This window comes from Thamnophis sirtalis, unplaced genomic scaffold (assembly GCF_051295495.1).
Source record: "Thamnophis sirtalis isolate CommonGarterSnake01/CBP01778 unplaced genomic scaffold, rThaSir2_p1.2 scaffold_14, whole genome shotgun sequence".
In the NCBI taxonomy this organism is placed as follows: domain Eukaryota; kingdom Metazoa; phylum Chordata; class Lepidosauria; order Squamata; family Natricidae; genus Thamnophis; species Thamnophis sirtalis.
Genome location: NW_028261394.1, coordinates 4,556,077 through 4,577,042, shown reverse-complemented (window position 1 = coordinate 4,577,042; position 20,966 = coordinate 4,556,077). Strand labels below are relative to the sequence as shown.

Sequence of the window (20,966 nt, the reverse complement as noted above, 5' to 3'; positions counted from 1 at the left end):
GTGACTTTAAATCCTCCCTTGAAAGTCTTTGCAGGATGTGAAGGAGCAGAATTCACAGTCAATTAATAAAAGGGGTTTTATTTATTAAGGTCTGTGCCTGTAAATACTCCCTTGAAAGTCTTTGCAGGATGTGAAGGAGCAGAATTCACAGTCAATTAATAAAAGGGGTTTTATTTATTAAGGTCTGTGACTTTAAATCCTCCCTTGAAAGTCTTTGCAGGATGTGAAGAAGCAGAATTCACAGTCAATTAATAAAAAGGGTTTTTTTGTGGGGACCAGGAGTTTGCTTCAGGCTCTCGGGAAGCCTCGGTGAGAATACCAGCAAGAGTCCAAAAGTTTGAAAGAGTAAACCTCTGGAGCCAGTGACTTACTCGGATTGGATCCGGTAACGTTATCCTGGGACATGTAGATTTGCCTCCATTTGCAGAAGAACTTTCTGCTTAGTGAATTCTCTGTCTTATCCTTGTTTTTGTGGTCAAAGGAAGGACGGTGGTTCCAAGGCCTTCATATCTCAGTTCACCACCAGATTTCAGGGTCAACAATCTCAGCCAGGTTGAAGGAGCTTCACGTTTTTGCGCAAGCTTCAGGTTTTGTTCCGAGGGAACCACATCTACCAGGAGATGCATTGTCTATGCCATAGGGTGTCACTGTTGCATTGCTGTTATTTTGTGCAGAACATTAATGCACCGTATTAATAAAGCGGCCTCAACAAGCAAACACGTCAACTAGATGGAAAATAACCTTCTTCAGTTGAGTGGAGAATTCTAGCCTGGTGTTTATGGAGGACCCCCAACGAGCGAAGTTCATTTTTTAAATAATTACTTTTATTTTTTGAATAAAGGCAAACAAACACCTTAAAATCATCCTCTAGTACAAATTGTAGAAAGTTTGTCAATTGGTTACAAAGAACCTTCGTGCATCCCTTCCACCAGCATCACCTACGATTCATATCAAGCAATCTATTTTACATCATATATATATATGTGTGTGTGTGTGTGTGTGTGTGTGTGTGTGTGTGTGTGTGTTTATTTGTGCTGATAAATAAATAAAGGGAGACTAGTATAGATCTATTTCAAGCTATTTAGCTCTCATCAGCTAGCCATACCCTTACTGGGATTAGAACCTGGGCTATATTACATACTAGGCAGACTTCTTAGCCATTAGGCCACAGGCTCTTATCCGTTATCATATATATATATGTGTGTTTTTATTTGTGCTGATAAATAAATAAAGGGAGACTAGTATAGATCTATTTCAAGCTATTTAGCTCTCATCAGCTAGCCATACCCTTACTGGGATTCGAACCTGTGCTGTATTGCATCTTAGGCAAACGTCTTAGCCATCAAGCCACAGGTCTCCTCCTTATCAGCTGAAGCCAGGGAAGAAGGTATATATTAGTGTCACAACCCCTGGTAAGCCCCAATTATGGGAGGAAGCTAACTGCTTCCAACATCTGTCAATCGGTTCGTCACAAGAGTCCATCACGATAGAAACCCAATATTTTTACTGTTGCCTTTTTGTTATATTTGTGTTTTTATTTGTGCTGATAAATAAATAAAGGGAGACTAGTATAGATCATAGATATATATATCATCATACCTCATCCTTCATATGACTACAGTTGTTTTAATGTCCCTTTATAACAAACATTCCAAAATTTAAAACAAAACCACATAGAGGCATTCCCTTATCTATTTTCAATATCATCCAATCGCATTATACCTTTATAACACATTCAAAATAAAAATTAATTATGTTTAATAACAAATTTTTTAGATCTCTTTTCTTAATCATTGTTTACAATTTATATCCAATTTCCCTTTTATCCTGTCAATTACAAATTATCGCATTATTATCATTATCAGTCATTTATTTAACAATAGTTTGACTGTTTAACTTACTTTTTGCCTTTTTTTCACCATTTAAAATTTATACCAAATTTCCTCTTATCAAACCAATACACACACATACATTGTTATCCTTATCAGTTATTTATTTAACTTTATCCATTATCACTACATTTTTAATATGATGCTTTAATTTTAACAAAATTTTTAGACCTCTTTTCTTAATCATTGTTTACAATTTATCCAATTTCCCTTTTATCCTGTCAATTACAAATTATTGCATTATTATCATTATCAGTCATTTATTTAACAATAGTTTGACTAAGTTTAACTTACTTTTCCACCCTTTTTCACCATTTAAAATTTATATCAAATTTCCTCTTATCAAACCAACACACACACACACACACAAACATTGTTATCCTTATCAGTTATTCATCTAACTTTATCCATTATCACTACATTTTTAACATGATGCTCTAATTTTAACAAAAATTTTAGACCTCCTTTCTTAATCATTGTTTACAATTTATATCCAATTTCCCTTTTATCATATCAATTACAAATTATTACATTATTATCATTATCAGTCATTTATTTAACAATAGTTTGACTAAGTTTAACTTGCTTTTTCACCATTTAAAATTTATACCAAATTTCCTCTTTTCAAACCAATACATACATACATACATACATACATACATACATACATACATACATACATACATACACACATACACACAGAGACACACACATACATACACACACATTGTTATCCTTATCAGTTATTTATCTAACTTTATCCATTATCACTACATTTTTAACATGATGCTCTAATTTTAACAAAATTTTTAGACCTCCTTTCTTAATCATTGTTTACAATTTATATCCAATTTAATCTAAATCCGGCCCTGTCTGTGTGCCATCTCTGGGGTTTGGCCATCACGGGTCTATAGGATTCAAAGTCGACCAGAATGGGGAAAAAGCCGAGATGGCGCAGTGGTTAGGGTGCAGTACTGCAGGCCACTTTAGCTGACTGTGATCTGCAGTTCAGCGGTTCAAATCTCACCGGCTCAAGGTCGACTCGGCCTTCCATCCTTCCGAGGTGGGTGAAATGAGGACCCGGATTGTGGGGGCAAGTTGCTGACTCAATTTGCTAAAAAAAATTGTAAACCGCTTAGAGAGGGCTGAAAGCCCTATGAAGCGGTATATAAGTCAAATAAATAAATAAATAAATAAATAAATAAATAAATAAATAAAGGGAACGAGGAAGGAGAGATTAAAACTTGGTAGACAGTTTCTTCTCTATTGCTCTTAGGTATAAATGTTGGCGTGTCGAATAGTTCTTGAGCTTGGGTGTGTGTGTGTGTGTGTGTGTGTGTGTGACCGGCCTTCACCCCAGAGTAAATCACTGGCGCTTAACTGAATTCTCAGTTTTGTTTGTACAAGAGGCTAAAAGGGCTCCTTTCCAACTAAGAGCTGCTTTTGATTTGAAAGAGCATCTCAGCTGCCTTCCATTTCTCAAAACAAAACAAAGCAACACCCAGCGCCAACGTTTTGAGCCCCATCCCAGCGATTTTTGTGTGGCATGAATGATGGCAAGGGGAGACGGGTGTAGCTGCGGGCAGCGGACACCTTATAATTAAAATTCGGGACGTGATTCAATGAAAAAGGAAGACACGGCCATTTGAACGAGGAGAATTGAGTCGGGGTGGGAAGAGATGGGCCACTGTTTGGGATGGAGAACTTTGTGGTTCTGGATTACCCCTGATGTGAAATCGAGTAGATCCCTCGGAGGGTTTTCAGAGTGATCCTGGAAAGCCAAAGTTAAGCTCCAGGTCAGGTCTGCTTAGATAAAATTAAACTAGGGAAGACCATGGATTGTGGAGATAAGTCATTGAGCGATCTCTTCTGTTTCTGCCACAATTTCAGAGCCAAATGAAAATTGCTGGACTTTTCTAAGATTGTGGTAGCCTGCTCCAACGACTCTTACACAACCGGTTGAGATTTCAGCTGAGCATTCTCTGAAATCGTGAAATGTTGTCAATTAAAGATGAAGGGAAGAGTTTGGAAGGTTGGGTTGACTTTCCTAATCCCCAAATTATAGCACTCCATTGTCTGGAGGCCTCCAGTTATTTGGACTACAGTTCCCATAGGGCCCAGGGGGCTGTGGTAGAGAGCATCTGCAGCAGGGGTCTCCAACTTTGGCCACTTTTTGGCCTTCAGGACCCAGAATTCAAACCCAGCTGAAGTGGCTGAGGAACTCTGGGAGTTGAAGTCCACAAGTCTTCAAAGCGGCCAAGATTGCTGACTGAGGAACTCTGGGAGTTGAAGTCCACAAGTCTTAAAAGTGGCCAAGGTTGCTGACTGAGGAATTCTGGGAGTTGAAGTCCACAAGTCTTAAAAGTGGCCAAGATTGCTGACTGAGGAACTCTGGGAGTTGAAGTCAACAAGTCTTAAAGTGGCCAATGTTGGAGACCCCTGACCTGGAGGACATGGGTGGAGGAAATGGAAAGGTGAGCAGCTAAAAAGTAATAGCAATAGCAATAGCAGTAGACTTATATACCGCTTCATAGGCCTTTCAGGCCTCTCTAAGCGGTTTACAAAGAGTCAGCATATTGCCCCCAACAATCTGGGTCCTCATTTTACCCACCTCGGAAGGATGGAAGGCTGAGTCAACCCTGAGCCGGTGAGATTTGAACCGCTGACCTGCTGATCTAGCAGTAGCCTGCAGTGCTGCATTTAACCACTGCGCCACCTTGGCTCAGTGGTTAAAAAGTGACGAAGGAATGAACACGGGTCTTGTCCTTAGGTGTCCCAAAGGTGTTTTTGCAAGAGTCAACTTTAATTTTCCTGGAAGAGGTTTTGCTTCTCATCCAAGAAGCTTCTTCGGTTCTGACTGAATGGTGGAGAATGGAAGAATTTATAATCCTTTCAAGTCATCTGGTCATTAGCGCTCTCTGTACTGAAGAAACTTCTCGGGATGAGAAGCAAACCATCTTCAAGGAAAAACCAAGAAAGTCCAGTTGCCTGTTGGGAAAAAAAATACTTTGACCTTGGATGGATTGAGGCTCTCCATAGTTGTCTTGTTTTCGGGCATGAATCTCTCCTCTGTGTTCATTTTGCTAGTTGGCAACTTCAGAGCACTGAGCCTTGACTTCTAAGATTGGCCTCTCCAGTATGTATTTGCCAAGCCCCCCCCCCCTTTTTAAAAAAACCCCCAAGATAAAGATAAATAAATCAAGCTCACAGACACCACTTAGCTCTGTGGGAATAACTTAGGGAACATTTCGTTAGCGTGAGTCACTGTAAGGGCCATCCAACTTCCCTCTCCTCCCTCCAGTTAAATTTATTAGCAGGTCATGTGTGATTCTGCAAAATGTCTGCAGTGTATTTCCATCTACATTTATTTGCAATTTGCTGTTTTTTTCTTTTTTTAAAAAAAAAACATTGCTTCAATGTAGTCAGTCTGTTTTTCAACCGATTTGGCATTTCAAGAGCGTGTCTCTCTTGGGCATTCCCACAAAAATCGCAGACGGGGGCCGGACTTTTTAGAAAGGGTGCAGATAGTTCGATCCATTGGTCAGAAGGTGAGATGATGGGTCATCATTATATTGTCCATAAGGTAAAGGTTCCCCTCGCACGTATGTGCTAGTCGTTCCCGACTCCAGGGCTCATCTCCGTTTCAAAGCCGAAGAGCCAGCGCTGTCCGAAGACGTCTCCGTGGTCATGTGGCCGGCATGACTCAACACCGAAGGCGCACGGAACGCTGTTCCCTTCCCACCAAAGGTGGCGCCTATTTTTCTACTTGCATTTTTTAACGTGCTTTCGAACTGCTAGCTTGGCAGAAGCTGGGACAAGTCACGGGAGCTCGCTCCGTTACGCGGCGCGAGGGATTCGAACCGCTGAACTGCCGACCTTCTGATCGACCAGCTCAGCGTCTTAGTCACTGAGCCATCGCATCCCACTATATTGTCCATACACCCCACTTCCCCAAAAGTTATCAGTCCTCATACTTCCTGCCTATTATTTTTTTTAGGACGCTTGATAAATCGTTTTCGAAGTCCATTTTTTTAAATTCTGTCCGTGGGGCGCGGCCAGCCTTGACTTCATTTTTCCATCTGGGTTCCCACAGCCTCTTTGCGTCTGGAGCCAAGAGCCGGGATTGGTAGCCAACAAAGGAGATGTGTTTGTATGAGCGGGTCTGAAAGCTTCCACATCCCCCCCTCATCTCCCCCCACCCACCAACCTCTGCTTCCCCCCCCTCCGCTCTGTTAAATGTAATTTACTGAACAGAAATAAGAGCTGTGAACAAGGACCGTACTTGTCTGGTTGCTAAGCAATAGAATTGGCACACAAGGCTCTCATTTTTTTTTGCCCGTCTCGCGGCCCCCTCCCTAATTCTCCCTCGCCCCTCCACCCTTTTCCCCTGTCCTTGCCTGCCAAGAGACTTTTTTCCCCTCCTTTCTTTTTTTAAAAAAAATTAATAATATTGAGTTGGCCTGTGCCAAGCGTAGGGCGCTCGAAGGTGCAAAACCTTTTAAGAAAGAGAAAAGCAAAATGGGGGGGGTGGGGGGGTTTAACTCATCTAATCTGGTAGGATTTGGCGAGCCAAACCACACATTGAACAGGGGCATCGGTCGCCAAGGAAACGGGGCCTCCGGAGACATTTCTTTCGGCCTCCCTCCCTCCCTCCCTCCCTCCCTCCTTCCAAGCTCTGTGCATAACCGATTGGATTTTGCACGGGGATGAATGTTGCTCCAGCGGACTTTGTACGTCATGTCAGGAAATTTATAAAGACAAGATTGCCTATTGAGGATTGTGTGTGTGTGTGTGTGTGTGTGTGTGTGTGTGTGTGTGTGTGTGAATCAGCAGTTTGTTGGTTGTGTTTGGGACGTTAAGGGGTGTGCAGAACATTCCTAGTGGAGCCATGGGAACCACCGTGTTGAAGGCTGATGCACTATTATTCTTAGGCAAGTAAGCAGTGTTGGGATTCAAACAATTTAACAACCGGTTCTCTGCCCTAATGATTTCCTCCAACAACCAGTTCACCGAATGGCTCAGAAACGTAACAACTGGTTCTCCTGAAGTGGTGCGAACTGCCTGAATCCCACCACTGCTCCTATCACTGATGAAATTACCTAGTTGGGTCTTGAAACGCAAGAAAATAGCCAAGCTCAGAGAACACCAAGGATCTCACAGTCCTCCTCTTCCTCCTCCTCCTCTTCCTCCTCCTCCTCCTCCTCCTCCTCTTCTTCCTCCTCCTCCTCCTCCTCCTCCTCCTCCACATTGCAAACCCAACTGCCTTCTATTACTGATGAAGTTACCTAGTTGGGTCTTGAAACGCAAGAAAATAGCCAAGCTCAGAGAACACCAAGGATCTCACAGTCCTCCTTCTCCTCCTCCTCCTCTTCCTCCTCTCCTCCTCCTCTTCTTCTTCCTCCTCCTCCTCCTCTTCCTCCACATTGCAAACCCAGCTCCTTCCTATCCAGTGGTGGGAGTCAAATAATTTAACAACCGGTTCTCTGCCCTAATCATTTCTTCCAACAACCAGCTCACCAAACTGCTCAGAAAGTTCAACAACCGGTTCTCCTGAAGTGGTGCGAACCGGCCGAATCCCACCACTTCAAGTAAGGAAATATGGAACAGGCTGTTTTATGGTTATTAGGCCCTTTGGGTTAGCTGTGGTCCCTGGATGGGATGCTAGCGGGGTTTGAAAGCCCGTGAGGAAAAGAAAAGATATTGAAAACAAGCATTTGCAAGAACGAGGTGGCTTCCTTACGAGAAAACCTAGTTAAAACCATCTGCCTGTCATCACCATATTTTTCGGAGTATAAGACGCTCCGAAGTATTAGATGCACCTAGATTTTGGGGAGGAAAACAAGGGAAAAAAATCTGCCTCTCCCTCTCAGCAATTTGTCTCCTTGCAACAAATAGTACAGACAATATATACCATTTGTAGTGTTATACTTCAGGCTACATTTGTACAGATGCTGTTAAAATTGAAGTGCTTTCTGGAAGTATTGTTATTCTCTGCTACTTAAAAGGAGATACAATAGCACTGGGCTATTCTTCAGATCGAACAGTTGTTTTAAAAGGCTTCTTCATTTTGTTAAGAATAAGAAAGCAGTCTTTAAAAAATAAGTCTAATAATTTGAACAGTCTATAGGCATTTATAGTTGTTGACTTACCTCCTTGCAGCAAACAGCCTGATTAGCACAAGAAAAAAAAATCTGCCTCCCGTCAATTTGCCACGCGGAGCAAACCGGCAAGTTTCACTTTCGCTTTCTCCCGATCATCAGCTGTTTCAGGCTGCAGGGATTGCTATAACCTATTGAAGCCTCTGGAAGCCCCCCCCCCTTTGCTGCAAAGAGGTAAATTGCTGGGAGGCAGAAGCCAAAGGGTGGGGGCCTGTGAGTGGGTATGGCTACATTCAGTGTATAAGATGCACCCAAATTTTCACGCTTTTTAAGGAGGGAAAGGGTGCGTCTTATACTCCGAAAAATACGGTATTCGAAAAACCTTATTTGTTTTTTTTAAAGTAGCCGCAGGGATAACGGAGAAGATGGAAGTCAGCAAATCCCATATGTCAGGACCTTAAATAAAGGGGGGGGGGAGAATTCTGCTAAACATTTGTGACAAAAGGAACTACAGGTAGTTGTTGTGACTCAGCAGAAGTTTGCTGTGAGTTGAGTCGGGATGCAGGAATAACAATGCAGCTGGGGCTCGTTAGTGTGGTCTTCTGGAGATAAAAGGACTGATGGTGCCATGCCCTGGTTGCAGAAGTCAACGTTCATTCATTCGTTCGTGGTTCATCGTTCATCGGCCGTGGTTTGTTTGTGAGAGGCACTTGGATAAGTGATTTGCTTTCTGTAACCCTGATTCAAAGAGACACTTGGAGAAGTGATTTGCTTTCTTTCTGTACACCTGGTTTGGCCGTAAGAGATCTTTGTTTTTGCATTCTGTTATCTTCTTGCCAGAGACTTTATTTATGTTCATTTTTGGGCTCGCAGCCAGTCCGAGCCAAGGACTGAAAAAGTTATTTCCTTTCAAGTCTGTCTGCCTGTCGTCTTTGAATGAGCGAAGAAGGGGGGTCTGAACAGGTAGTCCTTGACTTACGACCTCAAAATCTCTGCCTTGGTGAGACATTTGTTAAGTGAATCCCACCCAACCCATTTTGCGCCCTTTCTTCCTACGGTGTGCTGAGTGGCTCATTGCAGTTGTTAAGGTAATGACACGGTTAAGTGAATCTAGCTTAGCCCATGAGTTTGCTTGTCAGAAGTTTGCAAAAGGGGATTGCGTGGATGCAGGACACCGCAACGGTCATAAATATGAGCCAGTTGCCAGGCATCTGAATTCAGATCACATGATTGAAATGGCTGAAATGGACATGAGTGTGAAAAACAGTTATAAGTCCTGCCCCACTGTGCCCCTCCCCTATTCTCTTCTCTTTCTCTTTCTCCTCCCCTCCCATTCCCTTCCCTTCTCTCTCCTCTCCCCTATCCCTATTCTGAACAATAAACTGTTGTAAGATAAGGACTACCTGTCAAGCCAGCAGCCATCTTTTCTTTTGGATCTTTGGCTTGCCCACATTTTTTGTTATGCTACTATGCATTTTCTATGGTGGGAAAATGGGAGGGGAGGAATTGTAAGGAGTTAGATGATACGTAGCCATAACAACATTCTTTCTAGAAAGCCAAGGTCATCCTTTGTCTCTACACCTGACCGGAACTGGATTTGAGATTTGAGATTTTGAGATTTTATTAATATTTATAGGCCGCCCTTTTCCCTGAGGGGACTCAGAGCGGCTTACATAAAATGGGGAGGGGAGGGTACAGACAATAGACACAAAATAGTACATAAAAGTAAAATAGTAAACAACATTCATTCATCATTCGGGTGGGGACAGATTATCTTTATCCCCAGGCCTGACGGGCTAGCCAGGTCTTAAGGGCTGTGCGGAAGGTCTGGACGGTGGTGAGGGTACGATGGGTGGACCTGCCAGAATGGCAGTGGGAGATTGGACCATGGGATGGACTTGTGGGTGTGGGGGCAAGATCATGAACTCTCAACTGGGTGGGGAAAACCGGGAAGCCTTCAGATTCATGTTTCCCCAGATGTGCCAACATGTCTCTCTTAATAAATTGGAACTTTGAGGAATCCTTTGCCTTGGACTCTGATTTAATTTGGGATGCTATTTGGAATCCTGACATTAACCCAAATCTGAAAGCTACCTGTATTTCAGAGCCGAACTCGGAATTTATCTGTACGGGTGTAAAGCTTCCTGTACGATCTGTCTTGTTCTGTCCTCCTGATTCCACTTGACCTCTTAACCATTACACCATAACTGTCTCTTCAGGCTTCTCCACCAAGGATCTTGGGATCCTGGCAATTCATGAAGAGATGTCTAGAACGTCCAACCGTTGGTTGGAGAATTCTCAATGTTTGATTATATTTACAGGAGGCTGAGCTTTCTTTTTTTTTCGGTTGCCCCTTAGGACACGGACGGCTGGACGAGGACTGTGGGGACGACCGCCAACGCCTTCGAGAAAACCACCTTCTGGCAAGTCGTCTGGAACGAGACCAGGAGAAACTTCTCAGGTGAGATTTCTTATTCCCCGTGACACTTTAGCTCTAAAATTAGACTCTTTCTGCCAGCAGTTTTGCAGTCTGAAAGATGCAACTCTCAAAACTACCTGTAATGTGGAAGTATATTTTAGCCACAAATGTAACGGAAGCAAATAAACCCGCTGTGAAAAAATAGCAGGGAGAAAAACAGAATTGCCAAGCAAAAAAACCCCAGATTACTAACTGTATCCAGTCTAAACAAAAACATTCTTGCTGGCTGATGGAAGGACGACTGAGAAAGGGGCTGAGTAAACTTCCTAGGAAGTTCAGAAATTATCTGGACACCTCCTCCAATTCCTCCTCCTCCTTTTCTTCATACTGAAATCTAGTTAGGTTATGAAACGTCAGGAAAAAAAACCACAGTACAGAGAACATCAAAGACCCCATAGGCATGGTCCTTCTCCTCCTCCTCCTCCTCCTCCTCCTCCTCCTCCTCCTCCTCCTCCTCCTCCTCCTCCTCCTCCTCTTCTCTTCTTTTCTTCCTCCTCCTCCTCCTCCTCCTCCTCCTCCTCCTCCTCCTCCTCCTCCTCCTCCTCCTCCTCCTCCTCCTCTTCTTCTTCTTCTTCTTCTTCTTCTTCTTCTTCTTCTTCGTATTAATGGCATTACCTAGTTGGATAATGAAACATCTGCAAGAAAGCCACCAAGGGAGCATCAAGGACCCCAAGGCCCTCCTCCTCCTCCTCCTCCTCCTCCTCCTCCTCCTCCTCCTCCTCCTCCTCCTCCTCCTCCTCCGAACCTCTTCCACAAATGTCTTCCACCTGCCATTGAAGTGTTGTCATTCCCCTTCCTGGTGAAGAAAGGACCATGCTTGAAACCTATCAAGGCTGGGGGTCCCTAAGCCCTCCTCCTCTTTTTATTTCCCCCCCAGAGAAAGCAAAGAATTGGCTGATTTTGCTCGGATCCATCCGGCTACTTGCGCTACCAGTGGCTTAAACTCTAACCTCATGGTGACTGGGGGGCCACCCCTGACCAGTTCGGGACGGTGGATTGGTGACCCCACACCACATCTGGCGACCCATCCGTGGTTACCCAGAAGCAGCAGTTCGTCCATGTGGCTTACCGGCCATCCCTATGGTAAGGTGATCAAATGAACACAGAGTTGGCTAACCCGTGGCTCTGGAGCCGCATGTGGCTCTTTCATTCCTCTGCTGTGGCTCCCTGTGACCAGTCAGCTCCACAAAATTTTTTGGCTGGGGGTGGGGAGGAGGAAGCACAGCGTTCTAGGAAGAGACTCTATGGCAAGGAACGGATTTCCTGGTCAGCTCGACAATTGATAGGGCTTCCGGTTAGGACAAATAGAGGAAAAAAGGACGGTGCGCTAGGAGGAGACTCTATGGTGGGGAACCAGACTTCCGGTCTGCTCCAGAATTGAACACGGGGGGGTGGGTGGGGCTTCTGGTTAGGACCTTTGTGGCTCTTTGAGTGTTTAAGGTTGCCGACCCCTGGTTTAAACCACCCATCGGGTGTGCGGATATTTCGTTCTGAAGGCTTTTCGGCGCGAAATTTCGCGAGGGGCCCTGTTTCAATCCTCTTAGCACCGTTTCAAGTTTGAAAAAAAAGCCCATTCATTTCAGGGTTTCCCAAAGAGCATAATGACATCCAGCAATCTCATGTCTGTTGCTATGCTCTGAGAAATGATGACGTTGCTTAAGGCCATGGGCACCTCTGATGCTTCTAGGCACTCCAGGGGACTAGAATAAAGAATGATACAGCAATTGTTTTATTATCCATGCATACCTCAAAAGTGATTTTTTCAAAAGGCCACAGGCCACAATGACAACAACAAAAATTATTGGAGAAACAAAAAAACCCTATTTTTTCCCCTGGAAAAAAGGGGCTTTTGAAAGGCCCCTTTGAGACAACTATTTTCTACATGACTGAGAACCTTCACAAGCATTCATCCATGCACATCCATGCATTGGGATGTGGTGGCTCAGGTGCTAAGACGCTGAGCTTGTCGATCCGAAAGGTCGGCAGTTCGGCAGTTCGAAATCCCTAGCGCTGCTTAACGGAATGAGCCCCTGTTACTAGTCCCAGCTTCTGTGGCTAAGACGCTGAGCTTGCCAATCAGAAAGTTTGGTGATTCGAATCCCTAGCGCCACGTAACGGAGTGAGCTCCTGTTCCTTGTCCCAGCTTCTGCCAACCTAGCAGTTGGAAAGCATGTAAAAATGCAAGCAGAAAAATAGGAAACACCTTTGGTGGGAAGGGAACAGCGTTCCGTGCGCCTTCGGTGTTGAGTCATGCCGGCCACATGACCACGGAGACGTCTTCGGACAGGGCTGGCTCTTCGGCTTTGAAACGGAGATGAGCAGCGCCCCTTAGAGTCAGGAACGACTAGCACCTATGTGTGAGGGGAACCTTTATCTATGGATTCCTGGGTGACCGGCAGTAGAATCCTAAAACCCTTTGTTTGGGCACCATCTCACCTGGTTTCATGCAACCTTTGGTCTTTGATCTTTTCAGCTTACAGAATTTCTCTTCCGCCCCCATATTCTTTGCAGGGCACCCGTCTTTGCACCAAGGCATGGCCCCTGGCTTTCCTTCCGGCATGGGGGGAGCACTCCCCTCTGCATACCAGTTTGCCAGAGATCCTCAATCCGGCCAGCTAGTCATGATCCCCAGTGAACACCTGACCCACTTTGGTAGGTACCCAAAGTGAATTGTACCTTCAGATGTACAGGTTATTGTTCACATAGACTTTCAGTAAGGTAGAATTAGAAGAGAAGAGAATAATGGAATAAGACTAGAATGGAATAGGGAATAGGATAGAATAGAATAATGGAATAAGAATAGAATAGAATAATGGAAAAATGAAATAAGAATAGAATAGAATAAAACAAAATAATGGAATAATGGAATAAGAATAGAATAGAATAGGGAATAGGATAGAATAGAATAATGGAATAATGGAATAAGAATAGAATAATGGAATAAGAATAGAATAGAGAATAGGATAGAATATAATAATGGAATAAAAATAGAATAGAATAAAATAGAATAGAGAATAGGGAATAGGATAGGATAGAATAGAATAATGGAAAAGGAATAAGAATAGAATAAAATAGAATAGGAAATAGGATAGAATATAATAATGGAATAAGAATAGAATAGAATAGAATAGAATAATGGAATAATGGAATAAGAATAGAATAGAATAGAGAATAGGATAGAATATAATAATGGAATAAGAATAGAATAGAATAAAATAGAATAGAGAATAGGGAATATGATAGAATAGAATAATGGAAAAATGGAATAAGAATAGAATAAAATAGAATTGGGAATAGGATAGAATATAATAATGGAATAAGAATAGAATAATAATTCAGAATAGGATAGTGGAATAAGAATAGAATAGGGAATAGGATAGAATAGAATAATGGAATAAGAATAGAATAGAGAATAGGATAGAATATAATAATGGAATAAAAATAGAATAGAATAAAATAGAATAGAGAATAGGGAATAGGATAGAATAGAATAATGGAAAAGGAATAAGAATAGAATAAAATAGAATAGGAAATAGGATAGAATATAATAATGGAATAAGAATAGAATAGAATAGAATAATGGAATAATGGAATAAGAATAGAATAGAATAGAGAATAGGATAGAATATAATAATGGAATAAAAATAGAATAGAATAACATAGAATAGAGAATAGGGAATATGATAGAATAGAATAATGGAAAATGGAATAAGAATAGAATAAAATAGAATTGGGAATAGGATAGAATATAATAATGGAATAAGACTAGAATAATAATTCAGAATAGAATAGTGGAATAAGAATAGAATAGGGAATAGGATAGCATAGAATAATGTAATAAGAATAGTATAGAATAGAATAATAATTCAGAATAGAATAGAATAAGGAATAGAATAGAATAATAATTCAGAATTGAATTTAATTGAAATAGAAATAAGAATAGAATAGAATAGAATAGAATTCTTTATTGGCCAAGTGTGCTTGGACACAAGGGATTTGTCTTTGGTGCAGATGCTCTCAGTGTACATAAGACAAATAAAATACATTCATCAAGAATAAAAAGATACAACACTTAGTGATAGCCAAAGTTACTAATAAGCTATTAAATCGTACTAGTAGACAAATAAAACAATACAAATTGAAAGATACAAGCAACATGGTTATAGTCATAACAATGGGGAGAGTTAGATACTAGGAAGGAAGAGAAGAATAGTAGCAATGTAGTCTTAGTAAATTATTTGACAGTGTTGTGGGAATTAGTTGTGAAGCAGAGTGGTGGCGTTCGGAGGTGGGGGAAGGGAAACTGTCTGTGTCTACTTATTCTGATGGGCAGTGCTCTATAGCGTCGTTTCGAGGGCAGAAGTGGAAACAATTTATGCCCAGGATGCGAGGGGGGTCTGTGGATATTTTCATGGCCCTCTTGTTGACTCTGCTCTGCTTTGTGTAAAGTTCATATGTGCCCAACACCTTGCGTAGTCCTTAAAGTCTCGCTTTGATTGAGGCTGGGTTTTAAGTCCATCTCTCTTTCCATTCCAGCGGAACTCATGGACCGTGCGCCCCCTCTCTGGCCTGCGTTATATTCTCCCACCAGGGGCTCTCTCCAGCACGCTCACCAGCTCCAGCTCTTGTCTCACCAGCAGCTGATTCGTCAGCATGAGCTATACCTCCTGCAGCAACAGGCTGCGCACGCCCAGTTGGTGGTAGGTCCCGATCCTTGGCCTTCAACTCTTGCCACATCTGCCTTTGGAAAGCCAACTTCATCGGCCTCTCCTTTCTGAAGCTAGGTCTCCAGATGTGATGAATGGAGAAGACCTAGCTAGTATCCTAGTTGGCATTCATTAAACCGAGGAGACTGATGTGGTGGAATGTAGTAAGCGACCGCGGGGTGGGGGGAGTTTCCCGGAAGGGAGGGGCTGCATTCCAGAGGAGTAAGAGGCAACTCAGCTCAGAGATCAGGTGTGGGAGAAAGTGATTGAGGGCAGCGCCTCCTCAATAGTTCCCAGAGCAGATGCAGATAGTAGAGTTTTCGTTCTGGCAAGATTCTGTCTATAGGTATGAAGCAATAAAGAACTCCGCTTGGAAGAATCACACTGTGTATCATTCTTGGGGTTGGGCCTCATAGCTGGCCTTTCCACATGATGGTTATACCTGGATTTTTAACCAGGCAATTTTTTCATACAAGGCAAGGTAGGACCGTTGGCGGAGGTGGACTAGGAGGAACTCTAACCCAACCAGTCATTCTGTGCAAAAGTCTGGTCCCATGATTGTAGAAAGACAATCCCCTGTGCAGTGGTGAAATTCCTTTTTTTTTTACTACTGGTTCTGTGGGCATTGCCTGTTGGGCGTGGCATGGCTTGGTGGGTATGGAAGATGAAGGATACTACAAAATCTCCATTCCCACCCCACTCTGGGGCCAGCAAGAGGTGGCATTTTCCGGTTCTCTAAACTACTCAAAATTTCCACTGCCGGTTCTCCGAACTACTCTAAATTTCCACTACCGGTTCTCTGAACTACTCTAAATTTCCACTACCGGTTCTCCGAACTACTCTAAATTTCCACTACCGGTTCTCCAAACTACTCTAAATTTCCACTACCGGTTCTCCAGACTACTCTAAATTTCCACTACCGGTTCTCCGGACTACTCTAAATTTCCACTACCGGTTCTTCAAACTACTCTAAATTTCCACTACCGGTTCTCTGAACTACTCTAAATTTCCACTACCGGTTCTCCGGACTCTCTAAATTTCCACTACCGGTTCTCCAAACTACTCTAAATTTCCACTACCGGTTCTCCGAACTACTCTAAATTTCCACTACCGGTTCTCCGAACTACTCTAAATTTCCATTACTGGTTCTCCAAACTACTCTAAATTTCCACTACCGGTTCTCCGAACTGCTCTAAATTTCTGCTACTGGTTCTCCGAACGACTCAAAATTTCCATTACCGGTTCTCCGGACTACTCAAAATTTCCATTACCGGTTCTCCGAACTACTCAAAATTTCCACTACTGGTTCTCCGAACTACTCTAAATTTCCATTACCGGTTCTCCGAACTACTCTAAATTTCCACTACCGGTTCTCCAAACTACTCTAAATTTCCACTACCGGTTCTCCAAACTACTCTAAATTTCCGCTACTGGTTCTCCGAACTACTCAAAATTTCCACTACCGGTTCTCCAGACTACTCTAAATTTCCACTACCGGTTCTCCAAACTACTATAAATTTCCACTACCGGTTCTCCAAACTACTATAAATTTCCACTACCGGTTCTCCGAACTGCTCTAAATTTCTGCTACCGGTTCTCCGAGCTACTCAAAATTTCCACTACCGGTTCTCCGAACTACTCAAAATTTCCATTACCGGTTCTCTGAACTACTCTAAATTTCCACTACCGGGTCTCCAAACTACTCTAAATTTCCACTACCGGTTCTCCAAACTACTCTAAATTTCCACTACCGGTTCTCCAAACTACTATAAATTTCCACTACCGGTTCTCCGAACTGCTCTAAATTTCTGCTACCGGTTCTCCGAGCTACTCAAAATTTCCACTACCGGTTCTCCGAACTACTCAAAATTTCCATTACCGGTTCTCTGAACTACTCTAAATTTCCACTACCGGGTCTCCAAACTACTCAAAATTCCCGCTACCATTTCTCCAGAACCTGCTGGATTTCACCCATGTTTACAGGCATTTATCAGTTCTGATAAATCGTGAAAATTCCAGGTTTTGCAAGGTTGTCCCTATATCCCACCCAGTTTACCCCCCGAGTCCCCTTTGGGGTCCATGTAGCATCAGTGAAGAGCCGTTACTATTTGATATCTCCTTTCTCTCAACAGGAGAGGCTAAAAGCCAGCGAACAGCGGGCAGAGATGGAAGAGAAGATAACGAAGCGCAACCTGGAGAATGCCAAACCAACGTCTGCCTCAACCCTTCTGCACCGGAAGCCCCCCGTTTTGTCTCCGAGCTCGTCTGCGTCCTACAATAAGGTGGTCAGCCCCCCTCCACTATCACCCAGGTCCTCCTCCGTCTCAGTGCTCAAAGCCGAGGTGATCCAAAAGTTGGAGAAACCATCAAGCCAGCCAGCCTATTCCTACCCCACTACTCCCATCACGCATCCATCGAGCCCACTGGCTGCTTCTCCGCCGCCTGCCCCAAACCTCCCTCCAAAGGAAGAGGAGGAAGCCGAGAACATGGAGAAGAAAGAGCTGGAACTGGAGAAAGAGACCTCTGCTTCATACCAGACGTTGTTTCCAGGTACAAAGCCCCACTATTTTTTAATCTTTTAATCCTTCTTTTTTTAAATTTTTATTTCCTGTTTTCTCAATTCTGCCTCTTTCCCAAAGCTCCTTCTCTCTCTCTCACACACACACTCTTTCTCTCTCTTTCTCTCTCAGTCTCTCTCAGTCTCTCTCTTTCTCTTTCACTTTCTCTTTCTCTCTTTCTCTTTCTTCTTTCTTTCTTTCTCTTTCTCTCTCAGTCTCTCTCTCACTTTCTCTCTCTTTCTCTTTTTCTTTCTCTCTCTCTCTTTCTCTCTCTTTCTCTCTCAGTCTCACTCTCTCTCTGTCTCTCTCTCAGTCTCTCTCTCTCTTTCTCCCTCTCTCTTCTTTCTCTTTCTCTCCCTCTTTCTCTCTCACTTTCTCTCTTTCTCTTTCTCTCTCTCTCTTTATCTCTCTCACTTTCTCTCTCTTTCTCTCTCTCTTCTTTCTCTTTCTCTTTCTCTTTCTCTCTTTCTCTTTCTCTTTCTTTCTCTCTTTCTCTCTCTTCTTTCTCTTTCTCTCTCACTCTCTCTTTCTCTCTCTTTCTCTCTCTCCTTTCTCTTTCTCTCTCTTTCTCTTTCTTTCTCTCTTCCTCTCTCTCTTCTTTCTCTTTCTCTTTCACTTTCTCTCTCTCTCTCTCTCTCTCTTTATTCTTTCTTTCTTTCTTTCTCTCTCTCTCTCTCTCTCTCTCTCTCTCTCTCTCCTCTACTTGTGTGAGCGCCGGGGGGATGGAAACCTGCTTGCACAAATGGAGTTTGCACACTTGTGCGTGCCCCTGTCACTCGCACAGAATCATCACCTCTTTCCCCCGCCTCCACTCAACAAAGCTGGAGACCACTGTTGTTAGGGACTCAGAAATTATGGGACTTACTTATCTTCCACGTTTTCACCATTTTGTGCCCTCTTGCAGAAATTCCATCCGGCTATCCATTCCAGTCTCTTCCAGACTCCTTCAGAAGACACTATCCATACCTTCTCCAGCCAACGGCTGCATCTGAGGCAGATGAGTTGGGCTCCAGTGTCCCTCTGCCCACCAGGAGTCCCGAGCGCTTGACACTTTCTCCAGAGGTGAAGCCCATTCATCTTTCCCCATCCAAGATGGTCAAACCCATCCAGACGGTGGAGGAAGAAGAATCCTTAGAAGAACGGGTGAAAACGGAGATGGAGATGGACAATAGCCAGGAGGAAGGTATCTGCGAACACGATATGGAGGCCTTGGAGATGGCCACCTCGGTTGCCCTCCCTGTGGAGGACGCCAATGATTGTGATCTTCAGTTGCACCACGGTGAAGCCCTCCGGAGTTCAGACCATGAGGAAGTTCTTGAGGATTGCCAAGCTGCCTATCCGGGGATGTCCTGCTCAGTGGAAATGGAAGCCCAAGCAGAAGAGACCAACGACAGTGAAACATGCCCCATTCATGACTACGGTGGGAGTGTATTACAGAGAGATGCTGAACAGCCTGAGATGGAGTTGGTTCCTCAGCCTGAGAAGTCACCATTGGCTGTAGAAATGCCCCATATCAGATCTCCCCCAAACAGAGAATTTCCCAGCATGCTTCAGGAAGAGGAGGAACCCATGCTAGAAGCCCCCATCTACAGGAATGAGATATATACCTGCCCAGTCCCATCTCTGGACATCAACATGGATGACCCCTTGGCTGGTATGAACGCATTAGCAGCAGCTGCTGAATTACCCCAAGCGTGCTCCTTGCTCACGCACAGCGATGGTGTCCCTCAGGAGGCAGTGGTGAACTTGGAGGTGTCTTCCAGCCTGTCCCCAGAACACACTTTTCTGCACGGAATTACCCTCTTGAGCGAAATCGCGGAACTGGAGTTGGAGAAACGGCGGCAGGAAACCGAAGGTGAGCAGATGTGGACCTCATTGCAGGAGGAGGTTCAAGGCTTCGCTTTGAGCTCTTCTGCTCCTGCTCGGTTGTGAAAGGTCAGGTCCGCACATGATCGTCCAATTTATGACTAGGGTGCAATCTGCGTTGGTCACCGAGACCGGAGGTTTGGTCTTCTTCTGAGCTTCTGGACTTGTCCTGGAGCCCATCTTCAGGAACCGTTTCTTAAAGCTGTGGTGGCGTAGTAGTTAGGGGACAGTACTGCAGGGCTAACTCACCGCTCACTGCCAGGAGTTCGATTCTGAGCTGCTCAAGGTTGACTCAGCCTTTCATCCTTCTGAGGTCAGTAAAATGAGGACCCAGATTGTCGGGGGGGAAATATGCTGACTCTGTAAACCACTTAGAGAGAGCTGTAAAAAACACTGTGAAGCGGTATATAAGTTCTAAAGTGCTATTGATATTGCAGGCTGACTCTGCCTACTGCTCGGAGTTCGATCCTGACCTGCTCAAGGTCGACTCAGCCTTCCATCCTTCCAAGGTTGGTAAAATGAGGACCCAGATTGTTGGGAGCAAATATGCGGACTTTATAAACCGCTTAGAGCGGGCTGTAAAGCATAACGAAGTGGTATATAAGTCTTAAGTCAGTGGTTCTCAACCTTCCCAATGCCGCGACCCTTTAATACAGTTCCTCATGTTGTGGTGACCCCCAACCATAAAATTTGTGTCTCGGTTCCATCGAAAATATGTGTTTTCCGATGGTCTTAGGCGACCTCTGTGAAAGGGTCGTTCGACCTCCAAAGGGGTCCCGACCCACAGGTTGAGAACCACTGGACTAAGTGCTCTTGCTATCCATGATTTATTGCTACAGGGATATGTACAGGAATCTTCTGAACTCATGGTTAGCCCCTGCTAGATAATTAGATAAGAGTCATCCAAATACAAGGAAGGTTGGACTTAAGTTTGCTTAAGCATTTTCCCTCATCCCTATCTGCTGGATGTCCCTCCTGCTCCTCACTGCTCATCTGTCTTATCTTCCGCAGGCCCAGAGAATTTCTCAGCTCATCCAGCCTTGGAAAGCCTCTTAGCTGCTGGTACCCAGATGCTGATGGAAGTTCTCTCCACCCCCTTCATGGATAGTCTGAAGAACATCCGTCTGCCTCGAGAACTGAACCCCAATAAGAAATACAGCTGGATGCAAAAGAAAGAGGAGACGGTGAATAGGGTTGGGGGAGCAGATTTGCAGAGATATGGGGATGGGGGAAGTGGTTAGGACAAGGATTTCAGGTGAGAGGAAGCAACCCGAGGAATATCTCAATAGCTTTCCTGACCTTTGAAGGATACCAAAGACTACATGGCAGTCAATCTGGCTCTGTCTGTCCTTTCTCTCTCTCTTTTTTAA

At 43.9% G+C, this 20,966-nt stretch overlaps 1 protein-coding gene across 1 annotated transcript in view; it reads left to right on the top strand.

Annotated features, from left to right (window-relative positions):
- LOC106550716 (trinucleotide repeat-containing gene 18 protein) overlaps positions 1 to 20,966 on the top strand; it is a 63,691-nt gene that overhangs the window by 20,162 nt on the left and 22,563 nt on the right. The window contains 7 exon segments of the mRNA XM_087729237.1: positions 10,346 to 10,448; positions 11,344 to 11,549; positions 12,978 to 13,118; positions 15,003 to 15,166; positions 17,305 to 17,722; positions 18,635 to 19,585; positions 20,608 to 20,780. Of these exon segments, the coding sequence (XP_087585363.1) occupies positions 10,346 to 10,448; positions 11,344 to 11,549; positions 12,978 to 13,118; positions 15,003 to 15,166; positions 17,305 to 17,722; positions 18,635 to 19,585; positions 20,608 to 20,780 (2,156 nt within the window).